This window comes from Oryzias latipes, chromosome 11 (assembly GCF_053564925.1).
Source record: "Oryzias latipes strain Hd-rR chromosome 11, Olatipes_Hd-rR_3.1".
Lineage (NCBI taxonomy): Eukaryota > Metazoa > Chordata > Actinopteri > Beloniformes > Adrianichthyidae > Oryzias > Oryzias latipes.
In genome coordinates, this window is record NC_136247.1 from 19,642,286 (window position 1) to 19,670,207 (window position 27,922).

The following is a 27,922-nucleotide window of genomic DNA, read 5'->3' on the forward strand; positions in this document are numbered from 1 at the left end:
GTTGTAAAGGTTGGACCACATAGATTTGAATAACTGCAATTTTTGTTCTTGAATCTGTTTTTCACCAATAGTCTTTATGAAATGCAAAACAATACTGATGAGGTAGAGCATCTCATTACTTCATTTCTGACATGTGGCCATAGTTGGAGCTTAGGTGCTAAATCTATTTAGTGATGGGGATTTGGTTGAGTTATACACAATGCATGTGTCAGTGTACTTGTGTTTGGTGCATACTTTGGTTGTTGAGCTCTGCAACGTGAGGTTGTCGGTTCCAGATGAATGTTCGTGCATCTGGAATCCCCCTGGAATCCCCCCTATCAGGCCAAAACACGCACACAATCTCTTTTCACGCATTCATTGTTTCCTCTTGCTAATTAAAGCACAAAATCTTTCCTGTGTGCAGAACGCGGACACTAAAAACACATTTTCTTTAAGAGGATCTTCCCCTTTGCCCAACAGACCAGCAGTTACTGATTTAGTCACCAGTGCCACTGTAACTGACACAAATGGGCTTTGGAGAACTGCTCTTGCTTAAGCAGACAGGGCAGTTTTTGAAGTGAATCATTTAGAGCTTGTAGAATGAGACGATAGTCGAAGTCAACATTTGCATAAAGCCGTCAAAGAGTCCCTAACTCCCTTTTTTTCCCCCCCAGTCTTGCTAACTGAAAGTAGCACTCTCATACACTAAAGTGATGATTTACCAGCACTGCTTGAACTTCTCTTTTTGTGATGAATCTACTTTCTTGCCCAGCAACACGGTCGGTTGTTGTGTTCGGCCAGTACATACGTTTTAAGAAGAAGTTATGAAATTTGACGTGATACGCATGCCTGCGTTTGACTTGTGGCTCAATCAGCAACACTAACAAATTATGGTCGACTTAAAAGATAAAAAAAGAAGAAGCAAAGGTAGACAAATCACATGGTCTCCGCTGCCGGTGGAGATCCTCACAGCTGTTGGTTTGTTGTTAGTTTTTCTGAATCGGGTCAAGATTGGTGTCTCGTAGTAACACAAAAAGTTAATTGATTGATCAGACCCACCTGATTACCCCAGATCTTCATTTTTTTCATTTGCGTTTTAAACTTTTAAATTACATGTTATGTTAGTCACAAGTTCCCAATTCAATTTTCATTTTAATTGAATTTATATTTTTAGGTAAAATAAATTGACTTTCAAATAATTTTAAGTTTTCACTTAATTAGTAATGTAAAATTATCAAGGTTGCAATGTTTAGTAATAAGATATGACTTATTACCTGGAAAAGTAACCAAAAAGCATGTTTGTGCCATAGTAAAACACGAAATTGCTTTAAATGAAAAAGCAACTCTGTCATTTGCTGAATTATTTTTGTATTTTAAAACTAATTAGATTTAATACAGAATTTTGTTGACCCAGCTCTCTAAAACACAAAATGGTTTAAAAAAAAAGGATTTCGCACTGTCAATCTGAAGTGGGTGATCACCACACGCTCCTAAACTGAGATTTTTGTTTTCCAATAAACTTTATTACACATTTTTCAATTTACAGAAATTCACATTCAGTTGCACAATAAATAAACAATTGTTAATGTCAAACACACATATAAGACCAAACAACAATAATAGTAATATGCCCTGGGTGTGTCTTTTTTCTTCTTAAATTATTTATTTATTTTTTAAATGCTCATTTACAAACCAAGTTAGGGTGAACAAATGTTATAAATGCGCATATAGAAAAAAACTAAACAAAACAAAATTTAAATATAGGCAAAGGCAAGGCAAAAAACAATTAAAGATAACAATACTTTTGATATATTTTGATAAATTACTGTAGTTTTCTTTTTTTTGTTTGGAATGCATTTAAGACACGTATAATAATCAGAAAAATAATTTAAAAAACACTAAACAAAGGGCATGTATTTTTCCATTTACACAAATGAATGAAATGTCTGCATACATCCTAGGCTGAGACGTTCCATCCTAGGTTCTGGATTGGAAGTACAAGTCAAGTACAAGTCAAGATTCAAGTATCAAAAATTATAGGTAAAATAATGGTTATTGTTGCAAATTGTCATCATCCATCTTCAGAACCTGCTGGATCCCTTTCAGGGTCACGGGGTTGCTGGAGCCAACCTAGCTAGCTACTGTTGAGTGAAGGTGGGGTTCACCCTGAACAGGTTACCAGTCTGTTGCAGGGCCACACAGTCGCACACATTCACACCTAGGGCCTATTTAGAATCCCCAATCACCTATAAAACAGGTTTTTGGACAATGGGAGAAAGCCAAAGTGCCCCACACGGGGTAAACAGGCAAACTCCACACAGTTCTCTCTGCTCCTTTTCAGTCATGGAGATGCATGGTGTGCTAAATATATTAATGTCATGTGATATTCTTCATGAAAGGGATAAAAAAGTAAACAAAAGACAAAGCATACAAAAAACAAAAAGACCATGATCGGCCTCTTAACATTGAACTTCGTGTGGTGAATACTTTTAATGAGCAGCTATACAGAATTGGTAAAACAAACAAACAAAAAACCTAAAATCCCATTTTACCACCTTCTTTATTAAACATTGGACATGCTGTTGAAAAATGATTCCCCTTTTGTTCTTGAGTAATATTTGAAGGTCACCTGTCTGATTAAAGGAACTGGTTAAGCTGTAACTGGCTCCACTAAACTGAATGGAAACTTAATGAGTGAGCTGAGATTTTGGAAACACACACTTCAGTAATACTCAGCATTTGTTTCGGTTTATCAGTAAAGGTGTGCTTTTTGGGGAAAGAATGTAAGGCACTGAAAGATCAAAGGAATATTTCGAAAGTTTGATGATGAAACTTACATCTATCTGACATTTGGGAATTTGGGAACGTAAACTACGTGTGACTTGCGTTCAAGTGACCACTTCCATTGAAAAGTCAATGTAAACGCACATAAACGTGCATTTTGCGCTCTAAACTCTAGCATTCATGTGCTGCAACGCAATTTTCCAAGACAGTTTTCAGACTTCATTGCAAGTTAAATCAAGTTGAACTTTGACCTGTCAGGAACGCGGATGTGGTTGTGACTAAGGGATGACGCCACTTTTAATTCACAGAAGTACCAACCATTTGAAAATTGTTAATGGAGGAGAAATTAATAATTGCGATTTGTGTTAGAATTCTACGACACCAAGTCTTTCATTCATCGGAATAGAGCTGTGAGCAAAATTCATGAGATTTGCACCGCTTTGACATTTCGCACCAAGTCTCTTCCAATTGTAGGTGGTGGACATGCGCTAGTAGAAGAAGAAGCCCTTCCTTGCATTCAAACGCGCATTCAAGACACTGCTTGACACTGACCAAATTAATTCGTCCAACTCGATGTGATACAGACCAAATGCAAGGGGTGAGTTTTGACAGAGTTTGGCTTCATGTTGAAGGACTTCCTGTCATTATCTACAACTCCAAAGGTAGCAGAGGATTAGAAGTTACGTTAGATTTTGTTAAGAGAAATAAATCTAAAAGCTGACTGTATGGGGAGTCTATTTTCCATACCATTCACTCAACATCTACTGCAGTACAATGCAGTCTGGATGGTCCCATGAAGCTCATTTGCCTAATCCTTGCATGCATGTCATGTGCATGTTGTTGCCTGTTGAATTGGATTTAGTTAAAAAAGTTTTTCACTTACAAGTAAACAGAAAGTGATGTTATAGTTAACAGATTAGATTTGCCTTTAAGTGTTTGTTTTTTGTCTTTTTATCTTATCTTAAGAACATCACAACACAAAAGCTGAAGGGGGTTTTTGGACTCTGAGTCAAATTGTTCAGTCATGACTAACACAAGGCTCACATTAAAATGACTGAACTACTTACTTTCATGATTTTGTGAGCATAATTTACATCTCCGATTTGGTTTTAGACTCCTAACCTTTATCCCCACAGCCTTCTGTGAACTCTGTCAGTGTTATCTGTGCCGAGAAGTGAAACTGTTACCTGCTCCAAGGTGTTTTCCCTATGTTTCCCCCCAAGTTCCCTTCCGTCTGCCCTTACCAGAATAAGAGACTTCAATACATCTTGAAACCAGATTACCTCTCTATATTCAAGCTCTTAACAAGTTTTTTTAGACTGTTCTTTTTGCCTAAGACAGACAGGAAAAAAGGCAAGCAAGCGTTGGCGGGGGCGTATTGTACTGCACACAGTTGAGCACGTGCGCTCTGGAGATGTTCAAATATCTCCTCAAACAGCTCCACTTGGTCAAAAAAAACAGAAGAAAAGTCAGCCTGAATAGTCTGCAGCATAGCAAAAGACTGGCTCCAGCTTGACTTAAGCAAACATTCATACACTTACATGATATAGAATATATACAAGAATGAATACCAGCACATTTTTAGATCATTGCAGATTTCATACCTTAAAAAAAATGGGAAATTATAGACACGCCACGCAATCGTTACACGTGGATCCACAAACCCTTGGCTTAAGGAAAAACACAGACACCAATAGTCACCTGTATATCAAAACCGAGTCCGTACAAGCAACAGCAAACTGAGCATTAGCAGAAAAAGAGGAAAAATGACAGCATATATCAGGAATTTTCCAGTTAATGATGTGCGGATGTGGTAGCACTGGGGAGAGGGAGCCACTGACTGTGCTGTCTTTGTTTCGTTTGCTGTGGGCCCCGTGCAGCATTCCTGTACGCTGTGCATACTTTGGCAACAGTTGCAGTGCCCCCTTTTTTCCTGTCGTACCGTAGACAGTCTGTGTGCTGCTCTTGCATTTTTCGCTACCAGGTCTTTCAAGCTTCCACCCACGACCCCTCTGGTTGAGTATACCTCACCCCCACTACCGTCAGAACTCCTCGTTCCGGCTTGGCCTCGCGAGGCGTCTGAGTTGTCCTTTTTGCAAAGTATAGGAGAGAAAGTGAGGTAGGAGTGAAATAATGGTGTTTATAACATGGCTGACTGCTGAGGCTTCGAATGGGGCCCCTCTGGAGACACAACATCACAGCCTGTGCCCTACTGTACTTAGAGTGCAGTTCTGTGGTTATTATTAGCACATCCGCTTTGCCTTTCCCATATGTGGTCTACCTACAGACTCTGTATCCTTCTGAGATTCACAGAGGAAGACTTTCATTTATGATAGATTGCTTTTAGGAATGCCGTTAAATCCAGGATTAAAACTCATCCCAGTTGGGCTTTCGGAAGAACAAACTGCACTTTTTATCCCACTTCCTGTTGGAAGGTAAAAGTGCCCATCAAGCCTTTTTTGACCTGCTGAAGTCATGTTTTTGTGTCCTGTGCTTGTGAGTGTGCAGAGGGTGCATGTCTGTTTTCAGGGCTGCTCTTTCATCCTCTGCTTCCTCAGTAAGAGGGAATGTAAACATGGGCTTCTGGCCAAACGCCGCCAATTCCATCACCTCCAGGCCACAAGCTCCTGTCATCTTCAAGGCATTATGTCATTTTGAAGGTCTCCATTAGAATCAGGACACACAGACTCAAGGGAAACTTCAGTCTGTGTGTCCTGATTGGCTGTTGATCTTGTCAATCACTCTCCTCTGTGCCATGTCTCCTGTAAAGAATGCCTTCAGTTTGACAGATTTACTTAAATCTTCAATCACCATCAGATCTTTGTTTTCATTCTATAATACTTGTTTTTTTTATGAAGGTTTGAACTTTGAGAGTTTAATTAAACAAGTGAGAAAAGTGTGAAAAACGTCATGTCTGTCTGAGAAAAGTGAGAAGTTTTACAGCCTTAAAACATCTATAATCCTGCTTTGGATTTCATCTGTCATGTTTAGAACGAGGGATAAACGTTAATAAACGAGGGAACACTGAACAGCTTATGTAGCTTTGGGGAATTCAGAATTAACTTGTTTATATTCTTATTTATATGAATCAGCTCATTTTGATCACTTTTATTCATCCCTTAGATCATTTCATTAATCCATCGATCTATCCATCTTCAGATCTGAATCCTTTTTGGAGTTGCTGGGGCCTATCCCCGCTACTGGAGAGAGAAGGTGGGGTAAACCCTGAACACGTCACCAGTCTGCTGCAGGGCCACACACATTCTCAGCCCAACTCGTCATATATGGACGCATGGGTAGGGACCCCCCTCCATATCATATATTGACACTTTGGGTGAGCCCAACTCGTCGTTGTTTGATGTGCTGTCTCCTCCAGTTAAATGAATTAAGTAAAGTTTTGCAGATTCTAACTTCCACCTTATTAATTACAATAATACAGCAAAAAAAGGAAAATATTTTTCTTTGTCCTCATATAGGCAGAAGCAGCGCTCAATGCATCGCTTTATCTTAAAATAGCCTTCATTTTTGTTGGTATATAAAACAGCAATGAAAGTAAAACAATCATTATAGTTGAAAAGGTAAATCAATCACCAGAGTTTCGGGATGTCCAATTTTCAGTGGGTCGAAAAACGATGTGTTGGGCTCCCTGAGAGCGTCAATATGTGACGCAAGTGTGGGGTGAGAACACATTGCACATACACAACCCATGAAGCATGTTACTGGACTTTTGGAGGGAGGCGGAGTGCATGAGGAGAACATGCCAACTCCACACAGGAAGCACCCAGCTGGGATTTGAACCAGGGCCCAGCTGTGTGATGAGAGCGCTAACCACTGCATCAAGATGCCACCCGAGAACATTTTCTATAACTTTTTTGGTCAGACTCCCAGTTCAGGCTTGTTGGAACCTAAAATTGGTTTCTTTGGGTAAAATTATATATGTTTAATACATACTATCCACTAATAAGCGCCATTTTTGGTATTTGACTCTCCTGTAAAGCCTTAATAATGTTCAGTAGTTATATTGAGCTATATTAACAGCTCCTGAGAAACTTGGTTGATACTCTGCATAATTACAGAGAGCAGTAGTGGCCTGGAAGCGAGTTCAAACATCAGGAACATGCTGTGGATAGCTTGCATACATTTGCACATACAAAAATACTTTCCATTGGAGAACTAAAATCGAAGGGCTTCTCACGTGCACAGAACATAAGTCAGCTGCCCTCACATGCATGCCAATGCCCTTTGTTTTAGTGTTACATGGTGCGTTGGCTTCAGAGATCCAGATGATGCACAGCAGACAGGCTTGGAGGTCTGCCTTGTGTTGTGAAGGTCTTCTGGGGCAGGAGAAGCCATTTCCTCTCTCATGGGAAGTAAGCAAGCGAGATCAACAGAGAAAGCTGTAGAGGATGGTGTTTTGGGGTGGGGGGTGGGGGGTATGCTTTCAGCAGAAAGGAATTCCCAGAATGTTGTCCTTTAATCTGGAGTCAGCCTCACACTCTCCCCCGTCTTTCAGCCTAACTTTTTCACTTTTCCCATTTAGTTAATCTGAAGTTATTTGTTGTTGTCCTTGTTCCAAGGAAGGAAACATCAGGTTTCAAACATCAGCCTAGAAGGTTGAAAGAGTTTATTTATTCTATCTGTGACTCATGTGGTGTACTGTACATGGGAATCTGTATCCTCTTTCATGCCACCATGAAAGAAGAAGGAGAGCAGAGGTTGGAAGTGAATCAAAACAGAGAAAAGTAAAACAACCAGACTAAAAAATTAGGAATCCAAACATGGTGGGAGGAAAAGAAGGCAAAGAGGACACACAAAAAGCTAGATTGGAAGCTTTTCTTTCTTTCTCAGGACAGCAGAAGTGTTGCTGTAATCATCTTTGCTAAAACAGTTGTTGTGCTCATTGTTCAGTGGTGACTCAGAGCAAGTACCTGTTGTAACAGTAAAACTCAGTAACAAACTCGAGACTGGAGCTTTTCAAACAGAGGGTTAAGCTGAATCCATTCATGTGTGTTGTGGGATCTGGTTGATGTCGGCTCTGCTGCATTTCATGCATGTGAGTTTTAAATAACTTGCAGAAAGCAAAGGTTGCAGGAAAAATACTTTTATGGACTCTTTATTTGGCTAAATGGATCAAACTTCATAGTTGGTATCGTATAACCTGTTTATTGGAAGCCAGAGAAACTTGTCATTGGAACAGCCCAAATATTCATTTGTGCTGCTAATCCTACAAAACGCATATTCCGTTGAAGTGTTTCTACCATTTATACATGGAAATAAACAGACTTTGAAATGGTGTAGGACAAGGATCTGCAACCCGAGGCTCAGGAGCCACATGTAGCCCCTCCATTGTGGATATCTGGTTAAAGAAAAATGAAAAATCTTTTACATCAAAAAAGTCATGTATTTTTTGGAGTGCAAGACTCATCATGTAAAAAGAAAATTCAGAAAAGTCAAACTTTACTCAACTTATTCTCAAATATTTTAAGCATTCAGGTACACTTTGAGGCCACCAATTATGGTAGCTATGATGCTCCAACAATCCATCCAGTAATGTCGTTTCATAGCTAACCAAAGTCGTAATAAAACACACTCTGACAGAACGCTGTGCACCAAATCAATTAGATACCAGTAAGCACAACCAGTATTGATACCTAAGGCACGCTGCATTATAAAGCGGATTTCTGAAAAATACGACAAGGGTCACTTACTGTATTTTTTTTAGAGTACAAGTCGTGTTTTTTTCTCATAGTTTAGGCACGGGTGCGACTATTGACTTTATAACTGGATTGACTGACCCCTCCAACCTTAAATTCCAAATAGAAAGTACTCCCTGCCTCAAAAAAAACAATTATCAACTTCTATTGAGGAATAAACAGCTTTTACTCAGTAATTATATTTTTATTAGACTAACCATTCTTGCTCTGCTACCTTTTTACATGTTATTGATAATCCTATTTTTTTAAAATATTTTTTCTGTAGTGCAAGTTATTCAAGTTATAAACTGACTAGTCGGATGCCTCAATAAAAGCATGTGGTCTCATGTTAATCGTTCAAAAGGTTTGATTGACAGACACCCCGCTTTCAACTGTGGACATCCAACAAGGTCATTCCTGATTGGTCAGAGTGGTTGCCATAGAAATGTTGACTCAGACCAACTTAGACCAAATTACTGCTTCTTGACGTCATCTGTATTGTGGAAAGATGGCGACTGAACTGACTTAATTTTGTTGGAGCTGGAAGTAAGTCATTTTCTATGGGTGATGTCACACTCGCTCAGTCCAGTTTGTATATACAGTCAATGGGTGCAACTTATACTTAGGTGAGACTTATATGAATTTTGAAAAAAATAGGATAAATAGGCTCATATGTTCACTATTTTCATACTAACAACTGCAACAGGACACTGTAGATGTGTTTATCAGTATTGGGTATAAGTATTGAACGCAGCAGCATTACGCCGGGCTTAGCAGTGTTATTCAGAAGCGCCACACTTTTCTCCCAAAAGTGCGACTTATACGCTAATTTGTTTTTTTTTTTGTTTCTCTTTAGTTAATGTTTTCCTTTTTTTTTTTTGTTGTGACTTATACTCCTGAGCAACTTATAGTGCAGAAAATACGGCAGTTAGGTCTGATTAAGGCTGCAAAGGAAAACTCACGATATGCAATATTGGTGATTAATAATGCAATAAAGATATAATTTGCGGTATATAAACATATAGCAAAACCACCAAAAACATAATTCCCATTTCATTGCAAAAGTTTAAAAATGATACTCCAAATGATCCTCGTCATCATAGGAGGCGAACATCTAATAATAGGGCTCCATCTGATTGGTCAACAACGTGAAAGGGTCCATCCTAATTACACTACATACTACTGAACTTGCTGCATGGAGATGATCCTACAGACTGTCTTTAATTTTGAAAAAAAGTCATGAACCTCTGTCAAAAGTTATAAACTAATTCATACTTTGAAAAAAAAAAGGCTTTTTTTCATTATGTTTATGTTATACTTTTTCCAAAAACAACAGCTCATTATGTTTATCATATCAATAACATTGATATAAATGCAAATCAGTATCTTATTTTTGTAAAGGGTGAAATAAGAATTTGTGGCTCCTATTGGGTTGTTGTCAGTAAGAAATTGACCTGCATAGCTCTTTGAGTGTTGAAGGTGGGATCATTGCAGAGGAACGATAATGCCAAAAGAAATAATCCACCAATAAGACCTTTACGTATGAATCACTTATTGTTAAACACTAAAAATAGTAAATATGTCGACAAATTTGACTTAGGCATGAACAAATGCACCGGACGCTGCAGAGCAGCTCAGTGAGGTGCAAGAATAGACAGCTAGTTTTTAAAAAAATGCCATAAAGGAAGTGGTGAGGGTGTTATTCTAGGTTGATTTAAACTTCATTTATCTTCATTTGTCTTCCTGTGTCCCTGCTAGTATTTGCATGCATTAAGTATATGCTTTAATCTGTAGTTTGTGGCCACGTTTTCGAATAACTGAGGCGGCTATATGAGGTCTGTGGTTCTTCCTAGAAGGCTTTGTATGTACTCACAGCAGCACACTTTTTTCATGCTGCAGGGTATCAAATATATGCAATAGACTAAAGACGTTTGAGCTGACTGCTGAAATAGCTATAGGAACATGTCAAGTGGTTCGTTTTACAAATAATTCATATTTCAAATATTTTTAACAGCTGCATGTTTTTGCAAAGAAGAAATGAATGATAAACTGCACAAAGTAAAATAAATCCTACTAAATGGAGCACTGCATGATTTTTTTTGTTCTATACTCTAAAAATAAGAACGGCTGAGTCTGGACAGTTATTTTAGTTTCATTCAGGGTTTTTTTTTTCTTTTAAGTTTCGCTCTTCTATAATTTTTCAATGACCCCTAACAGTCATTGTTGTCTCTGAGCGTGTCTTTTTCTGGTCACATGTCTCTGCCTTATTCATCTCAACGGCCTCAACTTCTGCTCCGTTTCAACTGAATCAGGAAGCGGAGCTGAAAGTATCACACATCTGCAAAACGTGTTCTATTATTAGTGTCATCCAGTTTAAAAGAAACGCAGAAAAAACAACTTATTAAAACCAATTTGGATTTGCCTTGGTTATCCATGTAAAGGTTTTGTACATATAAGTATTTTGAAAATGGAAGTTTTTAGGTTTAAATATGAAAGTATTTTTAATACTTTTTAAAATTGTATTTAAAAAATACAATTTCACACCAATTTTCAATTACATCTTTTTGCATCTGAAAGCTTTTTTTGACTGCCTTTTTCATATGTTGTCTTCATTTTTTCTCATCTGCATTGGCTCTGTTTATGGTGAGGGGTTAAATTATACAGTGAAGCCCCCCCTTATTGTGGGAATTATGTACAAAATTATGTATGTATAACCTGCAATTATTAACATCCCTTAATTTTTACAATAATTCTAGATGTATTAAGGCTGAAAAAACCCTCACTTTCCTTGGGCAGACATTAAAATTTTCACACTCATAATGGATTAGATTTATCTGTGCTTTTCCAGACGCTTCATTCAATCCTCATTCTTACTTGGTGATGACAGAGGCGTGGCTGCCAGTTCGCGCCTACGGTCCCTCTGACCATCACCATTCATTACATTCACACACATTCGCCACACTGGATGGCAGGGAGGGTGAAGTCTCTTGCCCAAGGACACAACGACAGTTACACTAGGTTTACACTCAAATTCACAGTGGGCCAAAATAAAGCAGTAAAGTAAAGTCATGTGCCAAATTCAATATTTATTGATAAATTAACTGCAACTGATATGTAAAATTTAACCTTTTTATATAGTATTCCTTTGTTACAGCCACATCAGCTCCACATACAAGACAAACAGGTCTGTCCTTAATATTCGTGAACAGATAATGAAGCTCCTGGTGTCCATCTTTCATTTTCAGGCCATTTTTTGTGTAAAGTGAGATTAATTTGTCAGATGTGACTGGACCATGGCTGTCAGTGACTGTCAACAGAAAAAAGGAGCGCTTGCCGGTTTTGACTGCACGCCAACATACTAGCAAAGCATTGTGGGATGTGTAGTATTAGTGGTACAGTGTATAACGTGGGCCAGCTCTGATGCACATTTGACATGATCTCGCGGGCCAATTATAATTACACTGCGGGCCTTAGTTTGACACGTGTGGTTTACAAGATGAACGTGAACCAGTTGATTCTGACGTGGAGAAATGCGGGTTTTCATATCGACTTTGCACCAATATGCAACACTTTGCTAACATGAAGTGTAACACAATGGCGCTTTTCTGATTCAGCTGATTCATGTTGATTGCTTACAACAGTGTTTTTCAACCAGTGTGCCGCAGCACACTAGTGTGCCGTGGGATATGGTGAGGTCTGCCGTGGGAAGTTACCCTCATTAACATCAAAAACATTTTCCATCTCCAGGAGATCAGCTCTTTGTTCATCCAAACAGGTCCTGATAAAACACTGAGAAATTAGGAATATGGAAGATCGTAAAATACTTTTTTCTTTGTGTTTATTTGATCAAATTAAAGACTTTTTGATAAGAATGACGCTACCGCGATTTAGCTGTAGCTTCAGACGTTTTCTGAAAAGTCCCGCCCCTTTAACTGTCTCCACCAATCATTCTTGGAGGCTTAATCACACGTCATTAGTCTGACCAATCAGAAGTGGTTAAAGTCTTCACTTCCTTGTTCTGATTCTGCTCGTAAAGTCTCTCAGTTTTCCAACAAAAATACCAGCTAAAAGTCGTCTTTTGCGGTGTAGCTTTCCGCGGGATCTGGTGTCAGACCGTGGAACAAGTGAACAAAACAATGAAGCTCAGAGAGATGCGAGTCTGTTTACGTTTGGCGGCTGTTTGCACTACATCTCCCATGATGCATTGGGTTAAAGTGACAGCGTCTCAGCGCACAATGAGTCTTACTTTGACGTCTTTAAACCACAACGAACACACATCAAACAGTTTTTAAATCTTTTAACTTAACTTAACCTAACTTTTATTACATCTTTTAGAAAAACAGCTGCAGCTTCCAGCTTTTTCTGCCACAATTATGACAAAAATGCATGTGAGATTGCGAAGGGGCTGTAGATCAATACAGACTATGAGTTTCTCCTTTTTTATTTTTTATTTTTGGAATAAAAATTGCAGAGATTGCCGCGAGCAAAGGCGAGAATCAACACTTGAATGGCAAAAGAGGAAAGGTCAGGGACTCAACAGAGATCCGCATAGAATATTCTATGCTCAATCAAGAACTGGTGTTGCAACCCCAGCTGCTTCTGTTGCAATTTTCACTGTTAGTCACCAGTCTGTTGCAATTTTTACGAGTTCTACAACCCTTCAGAAAATAACTTTTTAAAATGCTTGTGAAGATACAACTTTGATTGGATCAGGGAAAAGGAAGCTCAAAAACAAGTGTTAAAAATAATTTAGATACATGGTAGCATTTTCCTTTGGATGAAATCACAGGCTTTTGTGAATTCACATTCATAGTTATTTATTATTTGAATATAAATAAAACAAAAATAGTGACACAAAGCAAGTGTGATAGTGATGCACTTTTTTGGTTTCAAAGTGGAGCCATTTCTTGTGTGAGATTTACAAAGAGGTGACTGGTAGTAGAAGTTTCTTGGTGATATGTCTTGTTTTTTATTTTGCAGCATCAGTTTCAGACACAAAAATCCAGATACATGCTCTGCTGTGTCTGAACAGGGAACTGCAGCCAGAAGCTGTTGGGGAGAAAAAAACTCTCGAGCTGAGGAAAGCACCTGGATCCAGTCCATTCTCTTACGAGGGGTCATTGAGTTTTGTCTGGAGGCTTTCCCTACTGTAGCTATAAACAATGCTGATTTCCTGCAGGCCATGCACACTCTCTTTGAGAGGTCCCCGGAGAGTTACAAGGACAAATTTGGAAACCATGCGGGGTGTGAAGTGGCACAAAATGACCGTTGTTATAGGGGTTTGATAGAAGACAAGGTACATGATATCCTTAGTAAATCAATCTGGATGCATTCAACTCAGCAAAAAGGGTCTATAAGTGTAGAGTCGTGTGGGTCTGCTGTGGAAAGACTTTGGGATGTCAGTAGTGGGAACAGAAACATGTCCTGCCAGATATGATTTCATGTGTTACGTAAGACTAAGATGGGGCAAAAAAAAAGTACTTAAACTTCTGTGTGAGAGTGTGTGCAGAGGCCCCCCTTGATGGTGACATTTACCCAGTGCAGCTACAGAGAGAACTGTATTAATGTCTTTGTGCTTTACAATAAATTCCTCACAGTTTTCTGCTGTTTGTCATAGGTGGTGACTCTCTGGTACCGAGCCCCAGAGGTGCTGCTCCAGTCCAGTTATGCTACACCGGTGGACTTGTGGAGTGTTGGCTGCATCTTCGCAGAGATGTTCAGGAGAAGGTGAGGTCTTCACCGCAGAAGCTATATTGGTCCAAATGCCAGTCTGTTTTGCTCTTGGAAATGGTTCTGAGAAAGTCAGATCATTCTGTATTTAGTTGTCAGAACACCTGGAACCCCAACTGTCAAAAAAATACCAGTTTAAAGTCCAACTCTGATCATCTTTTGGTCTATTTCAAAGTGTTTCCATTGGTCCTTTAATTATGATTTTGCCATTTTTATCCAAAATCCAAAACCTGTGAAGTTTTCTAGGACATAGTCTAGACCGGCTGGAGTTCATTAAAAATTAGCCTCTGAGTTGTGGGTGGGACTGTGGGCGTGGAGCAATGCCGCCCTCTATTACCCTCACCGTTACTAAGAGCTGTCTGTTAACACGCTCTCTCATTAAGCTTACAGGCCTTTGCACCCCCAAACTAACATTACCAGTGCAACAAAAATTTCTGAGCTATCCAGCTCAACAGTTTTGAGCCAGATGCCAACTCAGACGAGAAAAACAAAGACGTACACAGGTCTAAACATGGAGCTAAAATGCTTTCTTCGATGCTATTTTTGCCTAAGTTGTTTGTTTCGTGGGCAAGACGCAGACACACTGCCATTGCCGGTTGATGTTATGAAATGTGGAAATGTGTGGCACCGACACAGAGCAAAAACCGGTACCTTAGACGTTGAGACGTCTTACTTCCTGGTTAGAAAATAATTCAGGAAAATAACTCTTATTTAATAAAAAAAATCAGTCATTTGAAACGTATTTAGTCAGCCAATAACTATGCAAGTTCTCCCACTTAAAAAAATTAGAGAGGCCTGTAATCTAATCAAAGGTATACCTCGACAATGAGAGACAAAACGAGAAAGAAATCTAGAAAATCACATCATCTGATTTTTAAAGAATTTATTAGCAAATTATGGTGGAAAATAAGTATTTGGTCAATAACTTAAGTTCAACTAAATACTATATACCTTTTGTTGGCAATGACAGCAGTCAAACATTTTCTGGAAGTCTTCACAAGTTTTCACAAACTGTTTCTAGTATTTTAGCCCATTCCCCCATGCAGATCTCCTCTAGAGCAGTGATGTTTTGGGGCTGTCGCTGGGCACACGGATTTTTACCTCCCTCCAAAGAATTTCGATGGAGTTGATATGACCGGAGACTCCACTCCAGAACCTTGAAATGCTTCTTACGAAGTCACTCCTTCGTTACCCAAGCAGTGTGTTTGGGATTGTTGTCATGCTGAAAAACCCAGCCATGTTTCATCTTCAATGCCCTTGCTAATGAAAGGAGGTTTTACTCAAAACTTGACAATACATCAACCCATTTATTCTTTCCTTTACACTGATCAGTCGTCTTGGTCCCTTTACTGAAAAAAGCCCCAAATCATAATGATTCCACCCCCATACTTTACAGTAGGGATGGTCTTCTTTGGACGCATCTCAGCATTCTTTATCCTCCAAACACGATGAGTAGAGTTTTTACCAAAAAGTTCTATTTTGCTTTCATCTGACCATAGGACATTCTCCCAATCCTCTTCTGGAGCATCCAAATGCTCTCTATCAAACTTTAGACGGGCCTGCACATGTACTGGCTTTAGCAGGGGGACATGTCTGGCACTGCAGGATTTGAGTCCCTTGTGTTGTAGTGTGTTACTGATGGTAGCCGTTGATACTTTGGTCCCAGTTCTCTGCAGGTCATTCACTATGACCCCGTGTGGTTCTGGGATTTTTGCACACTGTTCTTGTGATCATTTTGACCCCACGGGGTGAGATCTTGATGTAAATTACAGACCTCTATTATCTTTTTAAGTAGGAGAACTTGCATAATTGGTAACTAACTAAATACTTCTTTTCCGCACTGTTGTGCGCTTTGTGCTTTCTTAATTTTATTTTTAAGTGTGATCCACTCTACCACCATCTGTTTGTTGTTTGAACACATACGACTGAGTTTTGGGGATAGCATGTGGTTTCTTTTGTTCCAGAAACTTAAAGGGTTAAAGTGGACAAAATATGCATTTTTTTGTTTATTTGGGTATTGTGTTGATTTTGCAAATATATTTCTGAGTAAAACACACAATTTGCAACAAATATAAAGAAATGTTCATTTCTTGTTGTTGTTTGTCCTATTTAAAACTAACTAGTTTCGAATTTGATCTGTTTGAAAGTATTAAATGTGTAGTATTACAAAAAAATCTCTACATGCATTAGGTTCACTTTGGTTGTCTGTCACAGATGTGTCTCAAAAGGAATCATTTGGGGTTTTCTGAAAGGAGTTTTTCTCCTCAAATGACACCTGTCAGATGCATGATGTGTACCATGTGCAGTCATTTTTCAGTTGGCTTATCAAACCATTACAGTAACTCTAGCTGCCTGTTGTGGTTGTAAAGCTTGCCAAGATTCTGCTTCTTAGTAAAGGTATTTGTCAGTTTGTGGTGTAACGAACTTGTAACACACTTAAGAGCTGCTCTAATAACGAGTGAAAAAAATGACTGTCAGTTTGAGGAAGTGTGAAAAGTCCAAGGTGTTTAAAACTTCCATTCATGGATGACGATCTCCTATAGAAGCATGGTCTTAGTGGAGGTGCGTCTGTTAATGGACAGTGAACACAGTTGTATCAGCGAGTGATCATGAATGTTTTAGCAGATAAGAGTAGGGCTTAATGCCATGCGGAACAGCCCTGCTTCCTTCCCCAACCGCCCTAACACCCCGTCACTCACTACAACCCAACTTCTACTTTTGGGACTGAAGAAATGTCAACTTTGCTCTAAGAGTCACTGTGAGAAATGCTTGTATTAACGGTATACCATTAGATCAGTGGTAGATTAGCTAGTGCTGGCAGATCTAACCTTTATGTACCCCCATATGACAGTTCATCAGATGCCAGTCCAGCTACAAATGTATATATTCTAAACATAACTATTAAACAAATGCTTTGGTTCTTTGTTGTTCCTTTCATGAAGAGTTTTTTTCTATTTATGCAGTGTAATGATAACAAGGATCATTTTACTCCTGCATCCTCTCTCTTGTCTTCTCCTTGTATTTTTCTTTCTTCTACTCCTCAGTGTGAGACTTGGTCTTGTCCTCCAGGATCTTCCTGCGATCTTTTATCAGTTTTAGCCTGGTAATAGCCTCCTTGTTAGGGATAATGCTGACGTGGTCTGTGGTTCCATCAGCTTTCTCTCTCTGCACACACCCAATGGCATATTCAGCTTTGTAGTGTCCATTAACATCCTAGATCACATCATCTTTACTGGTGGCCATGGACTTCCCATTGTACTTTACCACAGGTCCTTAGACATCATTAGACATGGGGGAAAGACGGGATCTTTCTGCTGATGGGGATGGGGCCTTTTTCGTTTCTTAAGCTGCATTCACATCGAATACAATTTGCGCGGCGTGGTAGTCCAGTTTTAATGTTTTTAACGGTCATTGTACAGACGGAATCTGAGGTCCTGTTGTGTGAATTGAACATTGGGTGCGGCACGGCAGTCCAAAACAGTGAGATTTGAGTATTGTTACGCAATCTCATAGGTCCAGAGTTTGTACATTTGAAATTTTAGGGGGAAAAGACGCATCAAGTCAACCAATCGGGGACTGAGCTTTGGCTTGTGACGTGATCAGTAACGTGATTAGCAGATGCAGTATAAAGCCAACATGGAGGAGTAGCTGATCATTCTCATCCTGAACTTTAAGATATTTTTCTTATTTGCATTGTGCCAATAGTAAAAAGGTAGCCTGATTTTATAATCTTTCTTCTCGGACAGCAGCTCATCAAACTGGGTCACAGAAAAACAAAAGTACAGCTGAAAGTGGGCGTCATTCAGATGCAGCTCCTGCAGTAGACGGATAACCTCTTTGTATTGCAAGAGTCTCTGAATGATGTCAAGAAGCCAGACACGGTGACGTGATTACCGATGCTTTTGTAGAACTCTTAAACATAAATAAACCTCATCTCTCAACATCATTTGCGTATTCCATGCATTATAAATGAGATACACAAATTTGCCACGCATCCGAATAGAGGAATTTATCCGCACGTCTGACTGGAATTTGAAGCGTGAATCACGTTCGGTGTGAACGCAGCCTTACAGTGAGAAGACGTCACAAATGGATTCAGCTTCATTCTGCCTGCTGTTTATTCTGGGCCTCCGGACGAGAAGCCCTGAATGCATTGCAACATATCCTAGTCTGCAGGTCATTAATATATATTTTTTAAACTACCTAAGTATGTCTTTTGACAGGTCAAGCCCTTTTGGTAAACATCTACATTTCACCATAATAATGATAAACCTCCAACAAGTTGTTGCCTCTTTCCCCCCCTTTTTTCCTTTTTTCTACCCTTAGCCCCCATCTCTAACATCTCCCTCACTCTTCTCTTGATGGTCCAACAAATATAATAAACATAAATGAATATTAGCCCTTGAATACAAAATGAGTTTATATAGATATACCCCTCATGTATCCGAAGACTCATAGCCCCCATTGTAACTGTAAAATGTGTCAAACACAAGTGGCCTTCAGCTCGTATCCATTTGCTCAGCTGCTGGACACAACAAACACACAAAGAAAACCACCTGTCATTTTAGAGGAGACTTGGGTGAAGCTGTAAGTGACAGTAGTGGAAGGATTGACAAGAAAGTGTATAAACTGGTTTGCTAAAGCCAAATTCAAACATTTCCTGAGTGCTTTCAAATGCTGAAGGATGTAGGGTGCTCGTCTTTTGGCACAGAATTTCTTAAAAAGTAGAAGTTTTTCTTGCAATAATTTCCTTCCTTTTCAAAAAGGAAGTTGTGCTTTGCTAAGCTTTAGTGCTTGTTATGCTATGGAAGCAAAGCACAATCTGAGTTTCATTTTATGCTTGTTTGTTAGTTCACAAATAATATGCTTGTGTCCAAATTTCTTCACTTAATACTAATCAGTGCACTTTATAGTGCGTTGGCCATTTTGTCAAAGTGTCTGAATTTACAATTCCAAAAAGTCATTGCCCTGGAAATTTCCCAGAAGTCTCTGCTAAAAACCAATGGCCGTCTTTACTGACTAAATTGGCGAATAGAGACCACAGTGCATTGTATTTGAAGGATTTGTTATTTGAAAGAGAAAAAGAATGTACATTTATAGTTTAAAAATAATCCGTTTTCATCATCAGAAAACAATGGATTAATAAACAGTCTGTATTTATATTTATTAGATTTTTACTTTAAATGGGTTACTTGTGCGAAAGTCCAGGGCACTAGATAGTCCCACACTATGTATTTTAGGGGTTAGTGAGGGAATTCATACAGACCCTATGTGGAGTAAAAAAGCTACCTTATGAAGACTCTTTACCTTTTTCTTTTTAAATTTTTTTTTTTACAGTAATGTGTCTGAATTAAACATCCAACATCCTTAAATCTATGTAGGCTGACCCAACTGACAGGTGCAGCAAAAAAAAAAAAAACTTCCAATAGGCCTGGGCGAAGCTCCGCTATAAGCAAAAAGCCTAATGTTCAGGCAGTCGACTGCTGACCTGATGAGGAAAAACTAAACGACTCTGTTTAGCTATTAGAGTTCAAGCCCTCTGTTTAAATGACATCTGTCATTGTAATATATCTTGAGTAAATGAGTCTAGTGAAAAAAATCAAGAATAAAATATGATGCTACTGCACGACAATCAAATCCAACTTCTTCTTTGGCTAAAAAAAAATCAATTGATGATATTACTTACTTTTATTTTCAAACTTTTAACTATCTCTACATTTGAATAAAAACATCCTGCAGTACAATATTTGAGCTAACATTGATCAACGCTGCGTCTGCATGCTTAGCATAGTGTGTTAAAGACCCACCGAGATGAAAAGCATGTTTTGGGTGTTTTTAACTTGTTTTTGTGTCATTTTTCTGATGATGGAGGACATTCAAGATTTAGGAAAAATTAAGATTTAAAGTTGCACTTCTGAGTATTTCTTGATTCAAATTGTTGTTAATCAGGAGCAGACGCAAAATGCTGTTTGAAAAAGATTGTGTTTGTAGCACAGAAAATACTTTGGGCAAGCCACAAGCTCCCCGCTCCGCTCCATTCTGATGCATCCACTTGTAGAAATCCCTTAAAATGGCATAATCATAATCAATAGACCACTGAGACCGCTTTTACAATAGATCTAGAGACGATCGAAATGGGTCTTTAGGTTAATCAAGTTTTTGTTCTTGATCAAAATATGAATGCGCCAGGAAAGACTTTCTGATAGTTTAAAAACCAATAAAAAATACCAGAGTGTGTGCGTGTGCAGGTGAGCATTCGTATTCACAAAATGTGTACACAAACCCTGAATTTGATGCCTCAAATCTGGCCTGAACACATAAGGAATCCACTCTTCAAACACACACAGCTTTTCTGTCCAGTTTCCACTCAGACGCCGTCACGTGCAAACATGCGCGCACACATGAACACATTCCAGAGGTTGTCTCAGTGGAATGTGGGACAGAGCTGCCCTGGCACTAAAGGAAGTGTGACTCAGCTGCGCTTCCCAGCCCGCTTTCAATCATTGCACTCCCACCGCTGGTTTGTGGGAGAACATGCGTGTACATCTCTGACTGAGAAGTGGTACCGGTCTGCATGGGCACAAACTGCGCCCCTCTGCTTGCGCCCATGCCATTAACCGTTGCATGCCGGTGGCCAGGCTTATGGGAATCATCAGCAAACCACTTCATGTTCAAAAATAGATCTCAGCTGTACTTGTTTTGGCATGATAACTTTGCTGTAGGTGAATTTTTTTGTGTGTGTGTGTGTGCGTGTTTTTTTTCTCTTTTTCTTTCCAACAGTCAAAAACTGGTTTGGTCTGATCTTAAAGAGCTGCCCTAAAAATCGCATGTGCTGCACAGCACAAAGGAAAACCCTGACGGGGTTCAGTTTCTGAAATTCTGAGCTGAATACCTATGAATGGGAAACATCTGAGTGTGTATGAAAAAAAGGAGTTATGGCTTCCTGCATGTAGAACGCAGGGAAGCACGTGGTGGCTGGCTAGTCTGTGTTGACTTCAGTTAAAGGGGCGCTTTGGAGCTTCCATGTGACTTAAAAGACATAGAAGCACATCTAAGTGAATGTATTCTGTCTTGAGCTGTTGGTAATTAATCATCTCTGTGGAAGGTAGCATGAAACCAATTGACTGTTTATGACAGGGATGTCCAAACTTTTGACAAAGATTTGGTGAGGTAAAAATGTGTGAGGGCCAACCATTCAGCCTGAATTCTATGAACCCTTATAATAACATTAAATTCAAATGAACTATTTAGTAAGAATAATAATAATTTTATACTAGCAATTGAATACTTTTATTTCTTAACGTTGAACAGATTATATCTACCATATTTTTCAAATTATAAGTCGCTCTGGAGTCTAAGTCGCAGCAGCTGAAAAGTGCAAATTAAGTAAGAAAAACCAAACTATGCAAAAGCGTGACTTGTTCTCTGAACAATTCCATAAATACATTTTCACCAATAAATCTAGTTTCAGAAGAAGTATTGCATATTATACACTAATAAATGCTCACCGTGAACTTTGTAATTTAACCTATGTAAAGAGGAACACAAATAATTATGTTCTCCAGAAGTACAAACCATTGCTCTTTTGATCAGAGAAACACATAAATCAGTTCTTTTTGTCGCCCCTTAAGGCTCTGACGGTCAAGAAGCCACATATTTAAGACGGTGTATAACAATTCAGCCAATCACAATCAAGAAATCGTAGTTCTCACAAGGTGCTTGAGCTGCATATAGCATTAATTTCTGACAGGGGCCTGCGGACCGGTGGAAATTTAAATGCAAGTTGCATTTAGCCAATGAGCCGCACTTTGGACATGCTTGGTTTATGAGAACCGGACCAAGTGAGTGTGACCTCACCCATAGAAACTGATTTAATAAATGAAGTCAATTTTTCCCGATATGGAGGCCGCAACGGTTGAGCCAGACGGCGTCAAGAATTAGTGATTGTCCAAGTCGGTCTGAGTCATATTTTCTATGGCAACCCCTCTCACCAATAAGAAGTGAGCTTGTTGAAAGTCCACACGCCTACCACTTGAAAGTGGGCTCGGGAGAACCTGTCAATTAAACGTTATAACGTCCAACGTGAGACTATTATCGAGACATCTTATTGGCCAGTTTATAACTTGAATAACAGAATATCAGGAAAAAAATAGAATTAGCTAGATTATGTTAAAAGCAGAGAAGAAAGGCTTTTTTCTGACAAATATATTGTCTGAATATCTATATAGAAGTCTATGGAATTTTGGCATCTTGGAGCCAGCAGGTGCTTCCTGTTTGGAACACAAGTGGGAATGGGTCACTCAGTCCAGTTCTTGTATACAGTCAATGCATGTGAGCGAAGTATTCCCTCATCGATTGTCTTTTTCGGTTAGAATGATCTATTTTTTCACTCGTCCTGTCTCCCACACACATCAACTCTGCTAAAAAGGAAAAAGCAGATGCACATATGAACAAAAAGGCCTTTTCTGGCCTGTGTGGCTAACAGGAGGCTTGTGCTGATGACTTCTGGAATCCGAGTGGATGCCAAGCAAAGCCATGACCGCCCACGGGCATCTGAAGACTGCCCAAAGCCACAGCAACCACCAGCAGCCCCACCATTTTTTTTATTTTTTTATCTCTGTTCCTTCCCTCTCATACTCCTTCAGCGGTTTTTCAATCCTTCTCCACAACCCCGACAACATCTGAACTTCAAATGTTCGCAGAAGACTCACACATTCCTCTTTTGCCCTGAACCAGACATTATAGTGCTCATATACAGTGGGAGAGTGAGCCTTAAAGTTGATGTCCAAAGCAGCAACGGGTCTGTTTTTTTTTTTTAAAAAGCGCCTGCAGTCTGACTAACCTGTTTTTAATTTCTGCTTCCCAGGCCGCTATTTCGAGGAAACTCAGATGTTGATCAGCTGGGAAAGATTTTTGAGTAAGTAACAGGAAGTGCATTTCCTTTTGTTGTCATCTCCAATTATTTTTTTTATCATTTTAAGCCATGAAGTTCTAATGCTGAAGTGTGACTCTTGGTAGAGATCAGTGCATAAAGGTTAAAACTATTAGTCTTTGATTCTGTGGTGTCCAAACATTTAAACGTTCATCCTAAAACTTAGTGCTTAATTCTAATCACTATTGACGTCCTACAGCGTTGTTGGGGTGCCGTCAGCAGAAGACTGGCCCCAGGAAGTCGCCCTCCCTCAGAGTGCCTTCACCCCTCGGCCCCCAAAACCGATAGAAGACCTGGTTCCAGACATAGACGAGCAAGGACAAGCTCTATTGATGGTAGGGGGGGGGCGGCAAATGAATCGGACAGGAATGCATCCTATAAGACCTCAAACTCATCCTCCTCTATCCTTCCTTCCCTGCAGCAATTTCTTGCGTTCAACCCCTCCAGGAGAATATCGGCCTTCACAGCCCTAAGTCACCCCTACTTTCAGAGCCTGGACAGCCACAGCAGAAGCGTGTACGCAGCGCAGCCCATCCCCAGCAACAACCCCACCATGGAGGAAAGGACGGCCTGATCCTCCCCCTTTAGTGGTCCTGTACACTTCCTATAAGAAGTGTTATGTATTCCCTTTTGCTTAGTTGTTCTTTACAACATCAGTTTGATACTGAGAAATATAAAAGACTTCAAATTGAAGACACATCTTTAAAAAAACAAAAAGTTAGTAAGTCTAGAGAGCTTTTACCTTTTGAAAATACTTAAAGAGGCCCTGAGGTCTCGAAACGTCTTCATGCTCACCAAATGTGATTTTTGAGGCCAGTTCTGACTGCATCAGTGATGAATTGTGTCACATGGTAAGCCCTCCTCAGACATGAGATGGAGAACAGTAATGCTAAATCGATCTGTTTTCCGTCATTGGTTGTTTTTTTTAAAGTTTAGATTTGCATGCCATTGTGATGCAAAGAGAGCTGGTTGTGTTAAACAACCTTTCCATGTTTAATCTGATCATCTAGACTCCTTAGTTCTTGTTAAGGTTAGGACTGTCCTTAAGCAGAGGACAGTCCCTTCACTCTTAGTCATTTTGGTTGCTCCAGACTCATTGCTGAAAGCTTGATGTTTGATGTTTTAACAAAAGCTGCTGCGAAAAAGCAAAAACTAAGGAAACAGAAGAGGCAATTACGAACTTTTTATTTGACTTCAGAAACAAAATGATGGAAGGCCATTTTATTAGTTCATTTGATTCCTCTAAACAGCCGAAATGCAGAGTAGTAAAAGCAGGAAATTTGTTATGGAACAATAATTCAAGCAGGTCAAGCCTCCATTAGTGTCTAAAAGGGGCTAAATACTCCACTTCCTGCCAGTGCATATCCACGAATGTCTTTTCCTTGATCCGACAATCATCTTTTCCGTAAAGCTCAGCCTAATTTCCCCATTCTATATTAACATTGTATGGATTTGATGGACCAATTCTTCTTATGGTCAGTGTACAAAGCTTCAGAAAGTGACACTGCAGAGGTGGCGTAAGGGCAGGCCCGCCCTCTTCCCCCCGGAACCGTGCACAACTTTGTCCTATTGTGAACTGATGGTTCGCACATTGCTGCTTTTTTTTTCTTCCAACCTTGTGAAACCGAAATGGACAAAGAAAGATCCGGCAAAAAGGGACTCAGGCAGACTGACGTTGGAGGCGCTGTTTGTGACCAGTGTTGATCCTAAAGACTTGAGGACAGGAGGGCGCAGGTGGACATCATGGACCTCTCCTGCCTTTCTGCTCTCTGTGGGAGTGCGTGGTGTGAATATGAACAATACAAGCACACTCACAGACACACAACCGTTGTGTGTGTTTGCTGCCACAGATATAAGCATATGCTTATCCACCCATCAAGTTATTATAATGACTCCAAAGCAAAACAGTTCCTCCATGTTTCATTTTCGCCTACTATGATGCTGCCACCATGTGGATACCCAGAGTAACTGCAGATCAGCCAGTAGCAGGATTCTAATGGCTGCTGTGATGAAACAGATTATCCTGCCACTTACTTTAAGACTTTGATTTTTTAATACTTGTAGTATTTTATTATGAGCATTTACTAGTGTGAAATCCAGTTATTTAAAATCTGAATTTTACAGCAATGCTCCAGCTTGCAATAGGTGGAAACAGCCACCAGCACTAGTCAATAGAAAAACATTGGGCGAAATACGAATACAAATATTCTGTATTTAATTTTAATAATATTGACAAGCCTTATATGCTTGTTACTTGATTTTTTTTTTTTTAATAATGATGCCGAGGCATACAGTATTCTTACAGCGAGAACACCAGCTCCATAGAGGATCAGAGGAGTTTGTGTATGTAAGGAATGTATAGAGGTTAGGCTTTGGTACTGTACAAAGATACCTGCTAGGGGGACATGATAGATAACTTGATACAGGCATTGTCAAATATGTTCAAATAATTGTAGAGTAGTGAGTGTTTTGCCTTTTTGCAAATGTTTGGGTGGATAAAGGATCTGGATGCGTATGGATTGAGCGATCGTTTTTTTTCAGCGGGGAGACGCTGCACAGTTATTGCGAGCGCTTTCTTTGCCTCCTTGTGCCGTCGTGTTTGTATTAGCAAAGGAAAAAGCAAGTAATGCAGAGTTGTATTTTTGGATGTTGTAGTTCATGCAAAACAGTAACGATTTAACACTGGTTTATGTTTCCTGAGCAGGTAGTGCTGATTACACATATACACACATACAGATTCATTCTCCAACTCTCAGGTTTTATTTAATTCTTATTTTCTGGACGTCCAAACCTCTCGGGCACAGTTTGCACATTTCTGGGCTACTAAATGACCACAGTTCAACTTCTTCAGGTTTTTTTTCTTTTAAGCTGTCTCACAACGGTGTTTTTGGATCACAGGCTACTGTCGTTACTATTTATCCAATAGATGTTACTGTAGTATTTACAGTTTGAAAAGAACCATCTGCAAAGACATTTTAATGCTCAACACAAAAAAAACGCGTAACCATCTGCTCTTCGTAACACTTTGTGAAATGTTTGATGACAACAACTCTGGTGTTAGTGCTGCATAAAACATAATGAAAGCTACAAGTACCTTTGAAATAATGGTTTGCAGTTGAAATATTGACTGCATTTGTCCAATTTCAGTGAATGCAATCACTCTATTCTTTCAAGAATTGTTACACATTTCAGTCTCTTAACAGCTTTGAGTTATGTCAGTGTTTTGGCTTCACTCATATCACTCGGTTTGACAGACTTTTGTATGGATGTCTTATTATTCTGTTGCACCGGCTGAATAAAAGAAACAGCTTTTTATAAATGATGTGAATGTAACTGAATTAATGCCATTTGTCACACAGGTTGCACTGAAATACTCGACTGATCTTTTTTAAATCACCAACTTTTATATTTATATTCATTTGTTTTCTAGATGTGCACTTTTTGTTCTACTATTCATAGCTAAATGAGGCAACGTGCTGTGGAGTGGACCAACAAAAGTATTGGGGGCTTATTATGGGCTTGCTCAAAAATATACTTATATATAGTCCTTTTTGCTTTTAGATGTAGAAATAAAATAAACAAGAAACTACACTCAATATCTTTTAGATCAGCTGGAAATTTTAACCAACCAGGTGGTACACACTAGTTTTGAAAAACTAAAACTGTCAGAAAAAACTTGTCAGGATTATGGTCTGTCTGCAAAGTACTGTTTTCTTGTAGAATATGTCATTTAAATCCAAACAAATGGGCAAAAACATTTATCAGAAATATTGCTCCACATTCAAATTCAGGAGTTGTCAAAGATAGCATGTTTTGGAGCACTGAGAAGGTGCAGGCACGTGGAAAGTCCAAAAACATTTGGTTTATGTGAATTCTGTGGGTAAAAAAACAAAGCTAATATTTTATCAAATAAACTGTAACAAACAAAGAAATTGTAAGAGAATCTACAGTTCATTTTTGACGACTAAACTTGAACAGTGTTTGAAAAGAAATCCAGTCAGAAGTCTGTTTACCTAACCACAAAAATCAAATGACTACAACGTAACAGACAAGTGGAACAATTAGGTACAAATTGACATTTGCACACATTTCAGATACCAGATAACAAAAAAGCCAATTTCTGATTTTTTCTTCTTTAGTTTTTGTAGTAAGAACAGAAGACTTCGACGTTTTGTCATGTCCATTAAACCTATAGTTTAACTTTTTGTTTTGTTTTTAATTAAAGCAATGCCTTCAGTTTCAGACTCGTTCTGTTAAGGTTATAAAACTGCAGGTATACTATTTGGCATTGCAGGTATAAATCTTCCATAAAACTAAATGCTTTAAGTTCTTTACATAAAACATTTTTGAATATGTATCTTGTTAATTCGGGAAAATTGTTTTCTCCAGGTAACTAAAAACTGGTAAAATGTTTATCATTTTGGGCTACCAGATGAAAATGTTATTTTTTTCCAAGAAAACAAAAAAGAAAAACAACGACAAAAAAGCCAAATGTTGTTAAGTTCTCAGAATGACGATTCTTTTAAAAAAAGTTTACATGTGCGGCCTCTATCGGGCTTCCGTAGACATGGAATTTCTGATTCGATACTGATTAAATAATCACTAAAATATAGTTAAGATATCAAAAAAAATTATCTGATTTTTTGATGGAGCTCATTCTTGTTTGCTGTGTAATAATAAAATCCTATATTTAACATTTTTTTAACACATTTTAAGACGCTAGAAAAAAATCTCCATTGCGTTTTGTTGATTTATTCGAAGGCTGTGTTATGACGAGTCGCCAAAAGGGGGCAGAAGAGAGTTT

At 39.0% G+C, this 27,922-nt stretch overlaps 1 protein-coding gene across 2 annotated transcripts in view; it reads left to right on the forward strand.

Annotated features, from left to right (window-relative positions):
- cdk6 (cyclin dependent kinase 6) overlaps window positions 1–26,437 on the forward strand; it is a 46,972-nt gene extending 20,535 nt beyond the window's left edge. For both annotated transcript variants that reach the window (XM_020707100.3, XM_004074000.5), the window contains exons 5-8: window positions 14,074–14,183; window positions 23,053–23,103; window positions 23,318–23,453; window positions 23,540–26,437. In XM_020707100.3, coding sequence (XP_020562759.1) covers window positions 14,074–14,183; window positions 23,053–23,103; window positions 23,318–23,453; window positions 23,540–23,692 — 450 coding nt within the window. In that variant the 3' untranslated portion in view covers window positions 23,693–26,437. The remainder of the gene's footprint in view (window positions 1–14,073; window positions 14,184–23,052; window positions 23,104–23,317; window positions 23,454–23,539) is intronic.
- The last annotated feature ends 1,485 nt before the right edge of the window (window positions 26,438–27,922 follow it).